Below are 17,727 nucleotides of genomic sequence, written 5' to 3' on the forward strand. Positions count from 1 at the left end.
TGTCTTCAAGTTGGGAGCAGCCAATAGTCTGTGCTTCTTCTGGGCACCCTTTTCATTGTTGGGATCCGAAATGGGATAGTGATATGTGCACGAAAGGCACTCGAAGCCTGAATGCTAAGAAGGAAATTTCGCCATAGTATAAAATACAGATATTGTATTAACAGCCATATAAAACTTTAGTTCAGTCTTGTTTAGAGTATGCATCTGCTCCAAACGAAGCAATAAAAAAATAAATCAAACGACCGTTGCCGTTTCGATCAAACAGTGTTCGATCAAATGACTTTCGACCAAATGTCCCGCGTTCGATCAAACGGCTTTTGTACGTTCTTGCCGAGACAATTTCTCCGGGGGACATTTTTCCCTGGGGACGGTTCTGCCTGGGGACATTTTTTTCCGGGGAAGAAAATCTGGCATCTCTGGCGAGCTTTGATTATATGAAACGACTTCTCCGTGATCATTCCTTCATTTGGCAACTAGCGCTCATATTCATCTCTGGAAACCCCAATTTTGTAATTGCATCTGTGTTGCCCTTCAAGAATAGTGATTTTCCTAAAATACGCATAAATTTGGCTCACATGGTGTCCAGTTCTTCAGCTTTACCACGACCGAATTTCACGTTTTCAAGTTACGATTGAATTAACTGAGACCTCAGCATTCAACACAACGAAATCTGGAGTAAAAATTTAAGCTTCAGAAATTCTTCTAAAAAAAAGAAAGGAACTGTACTTCTGCCAACTGTACCGAACTGTACTTTTTTGCCACACTCAAACAAGAACCTGTTATGTTGTCGGGTGACCATAGTTATTATTTTTCTCCAATGTGTCCTTTTATTTTTTGTCGAATCGTTCCTCTTGGCGTTCAGGAAAAAAAAAAAAAAAGACTGTGTAGGGAACTTCCGCTACGAGGCCTTGCCGCTCGACCTTCCCATATCTTTTTTGGTTGGTTTCCGTGTGTCGACCCGAAGCCTTTATCGCCCTTCACCTCCTTTGTACGGTTTTGCAACCTGGTACACCAGAAGAAAAGGGGTCCCCTGTCACGGTTAGGCCTCATATCCTCCAAATGCCCATTTCCACCGACGTCCCAAATCAACCAAAAGCTCATTTCATCCGAAAAAATGTTCGGAGGTTCTGGGCTCTCGGTTGATCTGGGCACGCGGGTGGCAGTGACCCATATCCCCCAAATGCTCTTTTCATCCGAGCGCCCAGAACCACCGAAAGCGGGATACTTGAAAGGACACGCTTCCCCCGTTTGTCAGGGAGAAGAGGAAGGCTGAGCGGTTTTTGGGTGTGCGGGAATCCAATCCTGCAACTGAGTCAGAAGTGAAGTTTGCAAAGGAAAGACTATTGATGTCGATCGCGTTCAAGAAATGATCCGATCCGAACAGAGAGATATTTTCCATGTGAGTGACCGGGCTCCAGGCACTGTGTAGGTCATCATAGTGGAAAGCAAATAGTAACAAAGCGCCCACTTTACAGGTCTCGAAGAAGGCTACAAAAAGGACCTCCTCCTTTACTTTTCTTTTATGCGTTCTGTTAATACAGTTCAGACGTCCAGAAAACACGCTATTAACCGGCTGAAATAACTCCTAGAAAAAGCTTGCAAACAGTATCTCCTCTGAAGGCGTTTGAGGTTGGTGTGCTTTCCGCAGTCCCGCTAAATGTTCCAGCCACAGAACATACCACTCCCACCATGCCCTTTTTCCGTGAATCGTGACGCGGACTTCCATGACCTTCCGAAGATGGTGCTTCTCCCGTCAGCAACGTGCATACCAATAAAATTCATTTTCGGGATACCTCTCCGTTCAGATCACTTCTTGAACGGGATCTCATTTGTACACACCGAGTGTCGTGTCATTTCTATCCAACTACGCTCAAGCTTCTTTAATACAGATCTCGTGCATCAGCTCTCATATTTATATTAGTCATATATGTTACATCTCTAAGGAGAACTATTAGTAAGCAGGGGAACAAAGGAAGCTGTGCAAATCAACGGACCGCATACCTCACGCTACAGACCATTTCGAGCACCGTATGAGCAGCAGTCAGGAACCCACGTGACCCTCTCTGGCGAGTTGAAGGAAGTACAGCTCGAAGCAGAGTTAACTGGAACGCCACTTCGACCGCTGAATCGGGAAGAAAATCGCCCTAGCGGCGCTTAGGAGAAATAAAGGGAAATAATGTTTCCACTGTCCTACTTATGGCGAATTGGGGTGGTCATTTAGTTACAACACCGCCTGGCGCTCGGAAATTGCTAGGTCGGCTCCGGAGCTGGATCATGTGACAGTTGCCACCCGAACATGAGTGCCAGGGATCTGGCGGTTAGGATCAGGATCAGGCTCGCCTCATCCCTTTTGAATTAGGGCAGAGTTCGTACACTTGGATCACGCTAGGGCCATCGCGGTCGCCTGTCTTCGGGTTCCGTCGTGTGCTAAATCACGTGAACTTCGACGTGCGGTCCAATGAGAGCTCTCGCCACTGTTGCAGTGCGGATTTGACGACACCTGATATAGTTGGGCAACCCGCTGCTCGATCGTTTCGAGACCTGACGAAATCAGCAAAAGCTGGGAAATTCCGGGCGCACGGAAAGTGCCACGCGAACATGCAGGATTGCTTGACTGCTCGAGATCTGTCAAAAAAAAAAAAAAAATAGAAAAGAAAAGTTGCCACCAAATGACCGCCACTCGCCATGATGCTGCGAGGGTGTCCGCCTTGGCATGAGTTGTTGACTCGGCATTACTCTCAACGGTGGTTATCATCGCGATGTTTGTTTGGGTTTGAGACGATTATGTAAAGGTGTATGCTGGCCGATATCACGCGGATACGATGCTGTTATCTCATTGATACGCGCAAAGGTGGACAGCAACTCCAATAAATTTTCCACTAGACCCTGTGCATCTTCATTTGTTTTATCACAAATCTGAAAATGCCCCACTGAGCGAACGCGACCACTTTCGCGTGTATCAATGAGATAAAGGCATCGTATCCGTGGGATATCAGCCGGCATACACCTTCACATAGTCGCCGCAAACACAAAAAAAAAAAAACATCGCGACGATAACCACAGCTAAGGGCAATGCCGAGTCAATAGCTCACGGCAAGACTTACACCTCCACAGCAACAGTGGGACAGTCGGAACACTATTTGCCTTTATTTCTCGTAAGAGCCGCTAGGGTTGCTCCCTCCCCGAGTTTAGCTCCGCCAGTCGAAGTGGCGTTCCAGTTAACTCTGCCTCGAGCTGTACCGCTCACCCTTCCTCCTCTCCCTGTTAAACGGTGGACGCGTGTCCTTTGAAGTATCCCGCTTTCGGTGGTTCTGGGCGCTTGGATGAAAAGATCATTTGGGGGATATGGGTCACTGCCACTCGCATGCCCAGATCAACCGAAAGCCCAGAACCTCCGAATATTTTTTGGAGGAAATGAGCTTTTGGTTGAATTGAGACGTCGGTGGAAATGGGCGTTTGGAGGATATGATCTGCTACCCCCTGTCACTGGGGTTGTCGACTGACATCATTTTTCTGAGCGTGTGTAAGGTAAAAGAAGAAGAAGGGAGAACATGGAGGAAAGGAGCCTTTCAAATATGTTACTGAAGCTTTCGGTAATAATAAGAAGTCTGTTCTACGACGGAATTTTTGAAAAGTCTTTTGCACCAACGCCTTGTAAATGAATTCAGATATTTGATAATGCTTACTTACCAGAAATATACATATCAAAATGTCATTTTTGCATGAATAATAGAGTTATTATCAAGGTAAATTGCATGTTGTAAAAACATTTTTGGGATCCCTCATATAGGACCCCGATTAGCGAATGCTGCCCTTCTAGACGCAGGCGGGTAAACTTTGTTGTGCATTTCTCACACACAAAATATTGACTTTGTCGCAGGCAATGCTATGTACCTCATAACTTTAATGAGCTCCCCTTCGACAGTTTTTCTTTGGAATCGAAGTACAAACTAAAAAAAGCGCTACGGCAACTTTATCATAGGATGTAGTACCTTTATATGTTCATATACTGTCAAACTGTATGCCGCTGGCTGCTTCAGGGCGAGTGCCACAAGCCTTTCGGCTTAGACGGGCCCGTTTTATTATATTTGTAGTTTGCTTTCTTGAGTAAAATTATTATTATTATTATTATGTAAGCGAGTGTAAAAAAAAAAAGAAGAAGAAGAAAAAGAATAGGGAATACCGTTTCGAGGTTTCGAGCACTGTAAGCGCTGTGTGTAAGCAATGTTTATAGCCTGATTTGTAGCCGCTGGTAGATCCAATTGAAAGCCTCCGAGATACCGGCATCCGTAGTATCCGATCACACTTGTACGTCGGCGACTCGGCATACAGTAAGTATGCACTAGTAAAACAATACGAAGAGCAACTAAACATTCCATAATCAGTCAGTACAGGCGGTAATGACTTGTGAAAACAATAATTGTAGCATAAATATATAAAAACAAAAAATAAATATATAAGAACAAAAAAATAAAAATAAAGTACTCATGTAGCAATAGGAGACGAGCAAAAAGACGTGGATGTCTCAAATCGAACTGCGGACCTTTCGTGGCAAAGTCCGACACTTTACCGCATTCGTTAATTTCCGGGCGTATGAGGCTTACTTGTTTGTGTCGTCCCTAAGTGTGGTCTGCCTCGGCCAAATCTCGTTGTTTACGACACTTTACCACTCGACAACCACACCATGCACAATGGGGATTATTTCGGGAGTCGGAGGCGAACGGCGTGATAAGGACGGCGAGTGTGGCGCCATCTAGAATCGGGAAAATCGTGAATCGGAGTTGCTCCCCGACTGGTATGGCCTCTTAACGTCGGAAACATGGAAATTACTTGGATATGCTACAAATCACACAGCACAATAACTTTGAAGCAGCAAATATACGGTGAGTAGCATATGTGTAACCTACAATATGGCGGCCGAATGCAGCACATCTCTGCGTGCTAGCGACAGCGGCGGTCTCCCGCGGATAGATTTTTATTTTTGACCTTGAAGAGTGGGGAGTTTCATCGCCACAGGCGATACTCTACCCCATTGCTGGTGGGAATGCGGGGAATAAAATAACGAACCCCTTCACAACGATCGAAGTCCGATGGTGTCCAAAAATGTCAGAAGAGCTTTGAGCGCAGAGCGTTGCTCTGCTGGATTGGGCCAGGGACCAAGCAATTTCGATAGGGAGAAAGGGCGACAGTCCAGCTGACGAAGAGACTCGGAGAGTGTGGTTCAGGAATGTTGGTAGTGAGGGCAATGAAGAAGAATATGCTCCCTCTCCCGCGGATGACGTCATGTGAACGGGGCAAAACAGTGATGTAACTGTGTTTTCTACCCAACAGTTTAATGTGCATTCCCACAGACATCTCAGTGAGGGCACTCTGATGGGTAGAAATCGGCTTTCACCCTATAGAGGCAACCTTCGTGTACGACTCTGTGTACAACAAGTGTACGAACTCTGCCCTAATTCAAAAGGGATGAGGCGAGCCTGATCCTGATCCTAACCGCCAGATCCCTGGCACTCATGTTCGGGTGGCAACTGTCACATGATCCAGCTCCGGAGCCGACCTAGCAATTTCCGAGCGCCAGGCGGTGTTGTAACTAAATTGCGATTCGGGGTGCAAACTGGGGTGAAGAATCGGGTTAAGCCCTTCAGGTTCTATTTATGGCGAGGGCTTCAATATTCTGCATAAATAATTATAAGCTGCAGGTATCACATGAGAGAATATACATAGGGCTGCACAATATCAGTTCACAGATGTGATTCAACTACTGAATTCTAAAGATCATAGTAACAGAAGAAAAAAATATTGATAAAATAGAGAGTGCTGCTTTTTTTTTTTTTTCTTGCTGCTGATTCCAGTTTTACCTTTTTTAGGGGTGTGCGAATATTCGAGTTCTCGAATTCGAATCTATAATCAAGCGCTCGAACTATTCGGTTCGCGAATCGAATATCCAATGTTCGATTTTTCGAATATTCGACTATCCCCCCATTATGAATGATACAACCCGAAAGTGGGATGATGCTTCCGTGCATGAGGTGAAGCCTGCTTTACAAAATTGCAAAATTGGCGCCCCTCCCACATGCAGTTTAGCGGTGTCGAGGGGGACTTTGATTTGATGTCTGTGAGGTTGCCTTTAAAAAGTTAGGGCTCTTGAATAATGATAACAGCTCACGAACAAGAAGGGAGTCCTTTATGTCTAAAATTTCAGCAATGCAACTTCATAGGGCGAGAAAAAAGAAACTAAAGGTTGTTCATGGCAAAGCTGAGGCAGGATGCCAATTCGTTTGTTTCACAAATGGCCTGTGGTTGTCTGAAACAATTACATCCTCATCCGTATAACATGCCACTGCCTGACATAAAATTTTGAAATGAGGTAACCACTCCAGTATTCCAGTAAGTGTAGGCTCACCAGAAAAGCAGGAAGCGCTCTCATGTAAAATTAAAGAGTAGGGGACTTAAATACAAGAACTGCATGTCTCTCTTGTAACAGTTAATGGCAGAAAAATTACACTAAAGCCATGGGCTACAAAATGGAAACTTTTAGTATAAAAGTCACATATTGTAAATTTTGCACGAATATTCGATATTCAATTCGGTATTCGGAATTTTTTCTCCCATTCGATGCAATTCAACTTAAAATATTCGGATATGCACACCCCTTTTTTATTTACAAGAACCTCAAGCGCCCATATAGGCGTTACATGAGGGGTGGGCAAGTGCGCAAGCAGGCTGAGTTGCTAACTCAAAAAAAAAAAAAAGGGGAAGACCGACATTGGAAAATTCGTTATTGCAAAGAGTGCTAACCCCTTTGGAGTCGAAGCTACATTTGTGACTTCAAAAAAGCGTAAATTGCACGAGCAGCTCCATGAGAACAAGAAAAAGATGCAAAATCAAGCGTTTTTAAGGACTAAAAACAAATCCAGGTTTTGCAGAGCTTGAAAATGACATTTTCAAATACAAGAGTACTGAAGTGTTTCAAGGATCAGTGGGACCATGTGGACTATAGCATGGGGGGTGAAATCAGTTGCTCTGTGTGCATTGAGGACACATTAGGTTATAGCTTTGGTCCAGATCACACCGTATCAAAACCGCATTACACGTGTGTAGATAATGCTATGTGCTCTCAGTGTACCAGCACCCACACACACCGGTGCATCATTGCTACTGTTCAGCACTCCATCAAACTTGCGCTCAACTTGACTCAATCCAGTGTGGCTATTATGCCGTATTAACAGTATGCCACGTATTAGCCGTGGCTTATGCACATTTTTTTTTTCATGGACACTCTGCGGCTTATCTGATGACTATTTCTTGCTGGTATCTTCCTCATACCCCGGTCTTAACAAAAGGGCTGACAGTGATTCACGTCCTCTGGAAGGCAACTGACCCATCGATCCATAAAAAACACGAAACACGGGTACAATCCGATCTTAGTAGAATGATAGAACTGACCTCATTTGTTATACATAGAGCCTGATCTTCCCCGAATTGGATGTTGCCTCTCTTTAGGGTGAACACATTTTTACTCGTCAAACTGCCCTCGCTGAGATATCTGTAGGGATGCACACCAACTTGTTTGGCAGAGAATGCAATTACGTCACAATTTGTGCCAAACCAGTACTGTTAGTATGAGTATAATTGAGCCAGGTTTCTTCCTGAATACAGCACATACTGGAAATTTTTTCTACCCGAATTTGCATGAATTTCGAGCACATGTTTATTTACCCTATTTTTTTCTCGAAAGTTAGAAAAATGTATTTCCCCGAGAACTTCAGGTTCTAGTTATACACCATGCCGACCCCGGAATGTGGACCACAGGGTTTACGGCCTCCTTTATTGTCTCTATCCTGTCCTTCTAAATGGTCCCCTTTGTCTGAAGACCCACAGAATCTTCTGTCGAATAAGTGGTATCCATTTTCACTGCATTAAAGTCACTATTGATTACCGCACAAATCAGTTGCGTCGTATTGCCCGTGGCCTACCTGTGAGAAAATTTTCGAAACGTTCCTAAAAGTGTGCCCTCCAGCTTATCTGCGGTGTGGCTTATATGCGTGAAATTACGGTACGTACTAAACTGAGGTAGCAAAGCGAAGTAGTTGGTCCATATCCATTGGAAAACCACCTCATTCCTCCTCCTGCTTTGAGGCTCAAGTGGACGACCAATGCTTACATACTAAACTCAAAGTGTACTTGACAAGTTGATTTACTTCATTCTCAGTACATTTGTTGCGTAGTAACTTGTACTACGTGAGAAGTACAAATAACGCACAGAGCTCGGAGCTTCACTTTCAGTACAGTCTTGAAGTACTTCACACTTCACTGCTCTGCACTAAAGATGCGAGTTGTCCAGAGGCAAACCTTACACACGTTCGTCATTCCTGCTATTTGTTTGAGAAGAATGAGACTCAATTGATGGGGTACGCATCGGTGTTTCTGTTTCCGCCATTTTGCTGTGGCTAGATATGCGTTCCCTGAATGCACTTCACTGGAGCCAGTGGTGTAAGGAAATCCTCGCTACTAATTTCTGTCGTTAGAGTTTTATGCACGCTTAAATTAATTAAACACCATTCGATTATCATTATTCATTAAGTAGTAAAGGTCGTCAAATTGAATCAAGAGCCACCAAAGTAAGTTCTATGCCCTCGTGGGCCTCTCAAAATAAAAACGGCCAGTTAAATTTGTTCTGCCTTTCAGACATCAAGAATCTAGTTGTTCATTGTGCCAGAACGTGTAGTCTTGCACCACACTATTACGACCGTCGAACTGCATCGCTCGTAAAAAGAGCTCTAGTTTTGAGAGTTCGACTCATCCGAGTTGCTCCGCGAGATAAGGGGTCCCATCGGAATTTTTACCACGTAAATTAGTGAAATAAATAACAGACCGCATCGAGATTAAGACAGGCGCAAAGTGCTTAAACACCGCAGGAGGTTCAGCAACATTCGCAAAGCTTATATCTCTGGTTACCCCACACTTTCTAACGTAACGACTTCGGAAAGCGGATGCCGCGGAAATCAATCCCACGATCTCCGCGCGACACGACACTTCAACGTTCCGGCGGTCAGCAGAGCAGTTCGGACGTCGCGCTCGACTTCTCTTCCTCGTGCATCCGCACGTGGCGCTTCAGGTGCGAGTGCTGGGTGAAGGTCGCGGGGCAGACCTCGCACTTGTGCGGCTTCTCGCCCGTGTGCACCTGCATGTGGCGCTTGAGGTTGGTGGACTGGCTGAACTGCGCGGGGCACAGCCTGCACCTGTGCGGCTTCTGGCCCGTGTGCGTCTCCATGTGGGCCTTGAGCTGGCGGGTGTACGAGAAGGTGGCGTCGCAAGTCTCGCACTTGTAGGGCTTCTCGCCCGTGTGCGTCCTCTGGTGGTCGGCCAGGCGCGAGGAGCGGGCGAACGCCGCGGGGCAGAACGTGCACTTGAAGGGCTTCTCCCCCGTGTGCTTGAGCAGGTGCCTCTTGAGGTCCACACTCTGCGAGTACGCAGCCGAGCAGAGCTCGCACTTGTAGGGCTTCTCGCCCGTGTGCGTGCGCAGGTGGGACCTCAGGTTGGCGGGGCGCACGAACTCCGCGGGGCACAGCTCGCACTTGAAGGGCTTCTCGCCCGTGTGCGTCCGCGTGTGGTACTTGAGCTGCGAGTCGCGGCAGAACGCGGCGGGGCACAGCGCGCACTTGAAGGGCCTCTCCCCCGTGTGCACCAGCATGTGGACCCTCAGCTGCCCGGCGAAGGCGAAGGCCGCGGGGCAGTGCTCGCACTTGTGGGGCCTCTTGGCCAGGTGCAGTCGCATGTGGTTCGTGGACTGGACGAGTCCTGCGGGGCTGACTTCGCCGTTGCGGGCCTCTTCGCCGGCGTGGACGGCAATGTGGCTCTCGAGGAAGGAGTGCGTGGTGAATTCGCTGGAGCATATCGGACACTTGTGCGGGCTTAGCTGCGTGTGCAGCCTCATGTGTGACACGAGGGACATGAGCTGAGAAAATGATGCGGAGCAGGTGTTGCAAACAAACGGTTTCCTGACGTGCACCCTGAGGTGGCTTCTCAGGTGGGCTTCCTTGAAGAACGTCCCCGGACACAGGTGGCACTTGAAGGACGGCTCGCTCGAAGTCTTGGGAGATGTGGTTTCGTGGCCGCTCTCCTGCGACGACGAGTCGGTGCCGTTTGCCCCTCGAGTCGAGTCGTTTCTCGCCAGGCATGTAGGGCTTGTAGCACAGGCACGTAGGTCATAGGGCTCAGGGTCCGCCTCGCCGTTCACCTTGGAGAGCGTGTTAAGAGGAAAGCAGTGGCCTTGCCCATGGGCCGGAGCTGGCACGCTGAACGAGCCCTGTCTCGATGGCTGGGAGGTGTGGGAGTCCTCGAGCTCTTCGTTCACGTGGATGTCTGGTGTGGTTATTATTTCCTCTAGAATGAAAAAAAAAAAGAAAAAAAAGAAAGCAAAATGTAAAAAAAAGGCAGGAAATATATCATGGACATATTAGAGTAAAGTTCAATACGATGTGGTATTACAATGGTATTATACCATCAAATTAATGCGAGATGAACAAGATCGCATCAAGAATGCAGAAGAAAAACTGTCACCCTCCCGTCCTCTTCCCATTTCCTCGCTCTTCTTTGAGATAATTCTGCATTGAAACCATGCTGGCAAAGTAAGCAGAAGCTTGGGAAAAGAAATGGCAGGTTGCCATCTTGCAAAAGGTAGGGTCATTGGGTAGGGTTAGGTTAGGTTAGCACACTTTAGTTAGGTTACGTCAGTTTCAGTTTGACAGATTGCGGGAAGGGGGATCTGGGGGCGTCCCCCTCCCCCAGGCACACGGCAGGGAATGAGACTCTGCTGCCGGGTTGGCTCTTGAGTAAACATGGTGGATCATTTTGAAGAAACCGGCGATAAATTTTAATTCTTGTATATTTTGCATAGGACACTGATTCTCGTTTCATTTTATCCGTTATTTTTCTCCTTTCTGGTGAAATCATTTGTTATTCGATGTTTATTCCTGCTTGGTAAAAAAGTCATCGACCCGTTTACGGAACTACCGTAATTTCATGCGTATCAGCTGCGGCTTATGCGCGATCTTTTTTTCTCACGGGTGCTCTGCCGCTTATCTGATGACCATTTTTTCCTGGTATTTTCCCCATACACTGGTTTTAACGGAAGGGCTGACAGTGCCTCTGGAACAGCACTGCCCTGCCGATGCATGAACAGTGCGTAACAGGGACCGGTCCACATTCGAGTAGATTGATCTTCCTGGCGCGTACTCCCGAGTAGCTTTACCGAAAGCGGTGACAGTGAATCACGTCTTCTGGAAGACCACTGACTCGTCAATGCGTGAAAAACGCCCAACAAGGGCGCAATCCGATTTTGGTAGAACGCTACAGAGCTGACCTCCTTTGTTGTGCACTATGCCGATCCCACAATATTGACCACAGGGTTTATGGGCTTCTCTATGGTCTCCTTTGTCGAACAAATCACTCATCTCATATTGCCCGCAACTTATCTGCCAGAAAAGTTTCAAAATGTTCCTAAAAACGCTTCCTGCGGCTTATACGGATGAAATTACGGTACATCCGGGTAATTACGGTGCAAAGTGATTCAAAGAAATGATGGAAGTAATGTGTTGCTGATTTCATACCAGGTGTATCTCCTGTAATGAGTTCCTCTATGGTTCCATTGGCTCCTGGAGAGACGCTGCGAGGTTCCTCCTTGACCTTGATGACGGGATAAGTTGGAACCACACGTGATTCTGCAGACAGAGAAGGAAGCACATTTTTGTACTCCACTTATTTTGACAATTAAATGCTAAATTTATGGCACGATCATTGCATTTGAGGATGAATGGGTCATGGGAATGTTACTGTAAGACCCTTTGATTTCGCGACACACATTTTCTGTGAGTCGGGCCCATATTCGTGGTCACTAAATTTAACAAAGTCTAGGCCCTGAAGTTCTTGGGTTGGTTGCCTCACCTCGTGACACACCTCAAAGGGGCAATAAACAGGTATATGATGCGTACTTTTTAAAAATGCATTGCGATACATTGCCAACGGTGAACGTTTTCAGACAATTTTTGTTGCAAAAAAGATAAATAATGGCTCCAAACCGACTGAATATTCACTACACTCTTTCGCCCCCATGCCCCGCTGTGCGACAATAGCGACACGCCATTTTGATGTCGCGCATCATTAGTCATTTAGAATGCGGAACGCTTATACATTAATTTTGTTGTAATATCGAGAAGTGAGGTCAATTCTAAACGTATTCCCACTTGTCAAATCCAAGACAGCGAGTTGAGACTGTACCAAAACCACTCAATATTCTATTTCATGTGCGCACTATGTTTTCAGGGCTGCATTTCTCCATGAGGGCCCCACGCTGTTCCCGCAACTGGTTTCCCTCTCGAGCTGCAGCCTGTCTCAATGGGGTCCCTCATTGGCAAGAAGAGCAAAATTTCCCCCACCTCCAGCTAGGGTTGCCACCTTTCGGAGTGAAAAATACCGGCTGAGGGAGAGGAGGTGGAATAGAGGGAAAGGAGGAAAGACACGTGGGAAAGGGAAAGTGGGTGAGGAACGTTCTAGCTGGCTCGACACAACCACCAACAGCTTTGCACAACCACTGCTCTTGTATCCTCCGAACACAAGACGTAATGAATAACAACGATAATAATAATAACGATGAATAATAATAATAATAATAATAAATAACTAAGAGAACGACTGGTGACTGCGGAGTTGGGTCTGTGCTCCAGATTTATTCAAGCTGTAGTGCAATGTTGAATGGAAAAGCCCGTAAAAGCCCTTATGAAAGGTCTTGAGCCACAAATACCGGCATAGGGCTGCCGGTATCACCTTCCTACCGGCAACGGGCAGAGCGCGCAAATAACCGGCCTGGTGGCAACCCTACCTCCAGTGTCTAGAATTCGGTATTGCTAGAATGCGGTTCCAAGGATAAGGAGAGACTCACGTGGAGTATGCTCTTTGAACGGCATTGTTTCGTGTTAAAGACGCTTGCTAGAAGTGACATAATCTTATATTTGGATATTGTGAGCTACGTTCTTTCAATTAGCGTAATAATTAAAGAACGTGTGCCCCTTTAATTTGCCCTTGTTACGTTAAATTAAGATGGTATAGGGCACACTTCTCCTGTAAAGCAACTCAAATGCTTCCTAGCGACAAAGTGCGAAAATAATGCTTCAAATCGTATCACTGTCTCGGAAGTATCGGTTTACGCTCAAAATTTTTGCATGCCCTCAACAATTCATTAAAACTGGGGCCACACAAACAATAAAAGTTTTACAGTACTTGAGATTTTCTGTTGTTTAGCTTTACAAGTTAGAGCTACTGTAACAAGCGTGCTTAAACCTTGGGAGCAAACAGTTCGTAAAGCGAGGTTTCATAAACCGAATGTGTCAACCTTCAGTTTATCCACACATACGCGGTCATTACGTTTGAGGGAAAAAATCCGCAGGATGAAAATGTCGTGTTACAGAAGTTTTTACTTTTCAGCACAAAAAATTTTTCAGCAACACTATGTCGTCCGCAGTTGTTCATTAATAGAGTTAAAGGAACAGCAATTCAACGGATGGCACACTTCGGCATCATTTCGGATTCACTACATACTGTCAACTGTGTCTTTCCCTAAGGGTCATCGGCAGAGGCAGTAATGTTTATTCGCAGAATAAATGCGTGTATCAACGCACGCCATAGAGACGTGACATTTTGTGCCTGAGGAATACAAAATACTATTATTTCACTGTGCAAATTTATTTTTATTTATTTATTTATTTATTAGTCATCTCTATTGGAAAATACATACATATCTACATACAGGTGGAGAACCCAGTAAGAAACAAAATCCCTGTTAAAGGGTTCATCAAATCAGCATGTCATGCAGATACCCGCATGGATTCGCGTATAACTGCATGCACACACACCTCTAACTGTTGCGCACTTACTATGACTACCCTCGAATATACAGGGTGTCCTAGAAAACATGCCATTGAATTGTTATTAAAAAATTATGCTGCCTAGAATCATGCAGTCAACGGCATTTGTTCTTAGAAGGTTTTTGCCACCTCCCGATGTGAATGTCATGCAACGTAAGTTTTATTACGTATATTTTCGCGAACTGAACTTGGAAATTTTCCAAGTAAAGGTTACTTTTTTACTACACCAGTATGAAGAGCGTGCCAAATTTACTCAAATTCATTACAATTGACAGGGATATTGAAGAGCTATCCCATCGGAAAAATAGCCGAACATTGTTCTTTTCGGAGGACCATAACGCTAGATGACTTTTTAAGCCCTATCTTTGTCAGTTTGACAAAAGGAGGTTGTAAACCCATCCGACAGAGTGATACTATGCAAGGTGACAGTTCTTGGGATTGGGAGACGGAAGGCATGATCCCAGCAGAAGCCGGATGCAATAAGCCATGTCTGTGTTATTTCTTTCTACTATCACTCTGTGAACTGGCTCTGCAACCTCCTTTTGTCGGACTGACAACGACTGCACTCAAAAAGTCATCAAGCGCCATGCTCTGGGTACTCCAGAAAGCATGATGTTTGGCTATTCTTTCCGATGAGTTAGCTTCTCAATGTCCCTGTCAATTATCATGAATTTGAATAAATGTGTGCATGGTCCTCAAATTGCTCGGGTAAAAAAGTGACCTTTACTTGGCAAGTTTCTGAGTTCAGTTCGGAAAAATCTACATAATAAAGCTTACATTGCATGACATTCACATCAGGATGGGGCAAAAACCTAGAAAGAACAAATGCCGTTAACCGCATGCTTCTAAGTGGGGTAGTTTTTGTTATAAAATTCACTAACACGTTTTCTGTGACACCCTGTAGGTCTGTGTAGACACACAAAGATTAACACGTGCAGATATGAAGTACAGATAGGTATTTCTGTGTACATGTTCTGAAACAGAATGGTGTGCAAGTATTAGGTTAAGGCATTGCAACCTGGTAGCCAGCCACGAGTAGTTAGCACAAGTCAGCTACTAGTACTCACCACAGAGGTCCCCTGTTATGAGCTCTCCCTCAGTGCTTTCATCACTACATGAGGAGGAGATGGAATCGTTTGATTCCTGGCCTACGCAGACACGCAAGTCCATTTCAGCTCTACAAAGAGAGAGAGTCACGTAAATTATATTAAAAAGGGGAAGTACTCAGGTCAAGTGATGGGGAGTACTTACAAGTACGAACGTACAAACGTACAAGTCATTTGTTGCAGTAATTAATTGGTTTCGGTTTACATATTTTTGTCACGGCTGGATGCGGCGAAGTGCAACAGGACGTAATTCATTGGTGGACATGGGAGTGGAAGAGCGTCCTTTTGCGCTTCACCGCGACCAGCCGCGACAAACATATGTAAACCGAAACCAATTAATTACTGCAACAAATGACCCGCTTCGGTGGCAAATTTTTCTCTAGAAGGTATCTACCGAAGGTCCCAGAAGGGTTAGTACCCATTTTAATGCCGACGGCGCCCTGCTTTAAAAGTTAGCTTTTTTTCACGAAACTCATTTGAATTTTTATTTAAATAATGAGCGCCTCCTGCTCATTCACGCGGTGCGCATCTTGTAGGCGGTATTGGACAGATACTTGTAAAAAAGAAAGTTATGCGATTGGTGCACCGGTTCGCGAATTATTTAGCCCGGGGATTTAACTGAGACACCCGGTATATATATACACACGTTCAAGTGCTACATCTCAGAAGCCACACATATACAGTGATATATGCTTGAGCAAACAACGTGGAAGAGCATGCTGGGATGTTACAATTTATCGGCTCTTATAGGGGTACAAACTGGCTAAAACAGGCTGAGGTGCAGTGAGCCAGCAAGGACACCAGAAGGACACTTGAAGCGCTTCAACGGAAGGTACAGCGAAATGTACTTCAAGTAAGGTACAAAGTATTACTCGAAGTAAAGCAAAAACACCACAAAAAGCACTTGAAGTACTGCCCCATCACTGGCCAGAACTCAGTCGCACATAAAATGCCTGGGATACATTCCCACGGGCCAACTTTCTGCACCAACTCGAACCAACATCTTATGACCAACTGCAAGACGGTGCTGTCTTTGCGTTTACATCTTTGTATGGTGTCAGCAAAAAAAAAAAAAAAAATGATAATAAAGATATAAAAATAGAAAGAAGAAAAAATAAATAAAATGAAGATTATAGTTTGGCAATGTTGGCATTCCAACAACAGGAAACCCGTTTCGTGGTTTTTGGTTGGTGTTATCTATCCGTCTATTATTCTACCAACCAGACACACCTGCGTCAAATATGTTCATTTTTTGTAGAGTACTTCTCGTCTACCAAAACTCATTAATAGCTAGCTTCCATTGATCGCTCAGGTATGTCTCAACAGGTACTCTACAGAAACCACACTGGAACAAGTGAGCAGACAGGGTTTTCCTGCGATACAAATAACAAAAGGAAATTGAGTTACTGTAATTAATTACCTTCTGAGTAATGAAGTAGTTCTACCTGAGTACTTTTGAAGATGAGTAACTGTAACTGCAAATTAGTTACATTTTGCTTGTAACTTGCACTTAAGAAGCAAGCACCTTTCAAGTTCAGTTTGGTCTGTGCTTTCTCTACAGTGCAAATATACATTTTTTTTTTTATTGTGTGCTTTAGTTTCAAAACACTCCTTTTTTTTTTCTTATTGCACACATACACATTGGTCTGTTTAATAAACCTTATTTTTAGTGGTTTTGGGGGGCACTTTAACATTTGGACACTTGAAATGCATAAAACCCAAAGTAACTCAAGAGGAACTCAATTACGTTTTCGTTACGGAAATTTCATTTCTTTCTGTGTTGTGTAACTGTAACGAACTTGATTAGGTTTTTATTATTTACACAGCCTTCCGATTTCAGAGCCGACTTTGAAGGGGAACTGTTCTGTCGCCCTTGCGGTAAAACCCAGGGGAAAACAGACGAGGCAAAACGGCCGCTGTCGTCTGCAATCCGAAGGGCACCCAACACTTTGAGCGCATGATTGCAAACATGGGAAAAGAGCTATTTCGCACATCGTCTCCCGATTAACAGTACTTCAGCAAGAAACGAAACAGAACAGATGGTTTCTATCCGGCTGTTCTTCGAGTACCAGAAACAGTAAATCCATCAGGAATAAAGGAGGAGCAGATAAAGCAAATTATAAAGTACGGGGTGAAAGTGGAAGCTGCATAGTCGTTATGTACTCGGTCATCTCGTAAAACTACCATGACGCAGGATAAGTGGATTTAAAATCCAAACAGATGATACAAACTTTCTAGAAGTTGACTGGACGAACTTTTTACGTTTCTTGACGAAAACGAAAGTGTAGAGATAACGACAAAGGCTTACCGTGTCGACGCTGAGCTTTCTAGTTAACTAGGGCAAATCATGTTTCTCGATTTTTGCAACAGAAATATATGTTTCACAAGCAAAGCAACAAAGCAGGGTGTTACAAGTGGTACAGATTACACAACATCCTTATTCCCTTCGATGTCGATGGCAGTCCAATTTTTGATATTTCCATGGCGGCCAACCGGCTTATTGAAATCGCCAAAAAAAGGTAGATTTTCGACGGTTTTTAGGAATGTAAAGTGGGCTATGCTAACATAAATGTTTCTGTGTTCGATAATTTGTTGTGTGTTCCCTTGTTAGATTCCTTGTGGGGCGTACGCACAGCCTTTAAAACTCCACACAATCGAAACAAAATAAGAAAAATGTTGCGTCTTCAAAAGTAATTCAC

At 44.8% G+C, this 17,727-nt stretch overlaps 1 protein-coding gene across 1 annotated transcript; it reads right to left on the reverse strand.

Moving 5' to 3' along the window:
* Positions 1 to 8,181: 8,181 nt before the first annotated feature.
* LOC135373685 (zinc finger protein 287-like) lies at positions 8,182 to 17,476 on the reverse strand. The gene is made up of 4 exons (XM_064606772.1): positions 17,337 to 17,476; positions 14,990 to 15,099; positions 11,613 to 11,723; positions 8,182 to 10,386 (listed from the first exon to the last, which is right to left on the reverse strand). Exons 2-4 carry the CDS (start codon positions 15,090 to 15,092, stop codon positions 9,053 to 9,055), a joined length of 1,548 nt encoding a protein of 515 aa, XP_064462842.1. The 5' UTR covers positions 15,093 to 15,099; positions 17,337 to 17,476; the 3' UTR covers positions 8,182 to 9,052.
* Positions 17,477 to 17,727: the final 251 nt, after the last annotated feature.

This window comes from Ornithodoros turicata, chromosome 1, assembly GCF_037126465.1.
Source record: "Ornithodoros turicata isolate Travis chromosome 1, ASM3712646v1, whole genome shotgun sequence".
Classification (NCBI taxonomy): Eukaryota; Metazoa; Arthropoda; class Arachnida; order Ixodida; family Argasidae; genus Ornithodoros; species Ornithodoros turicata.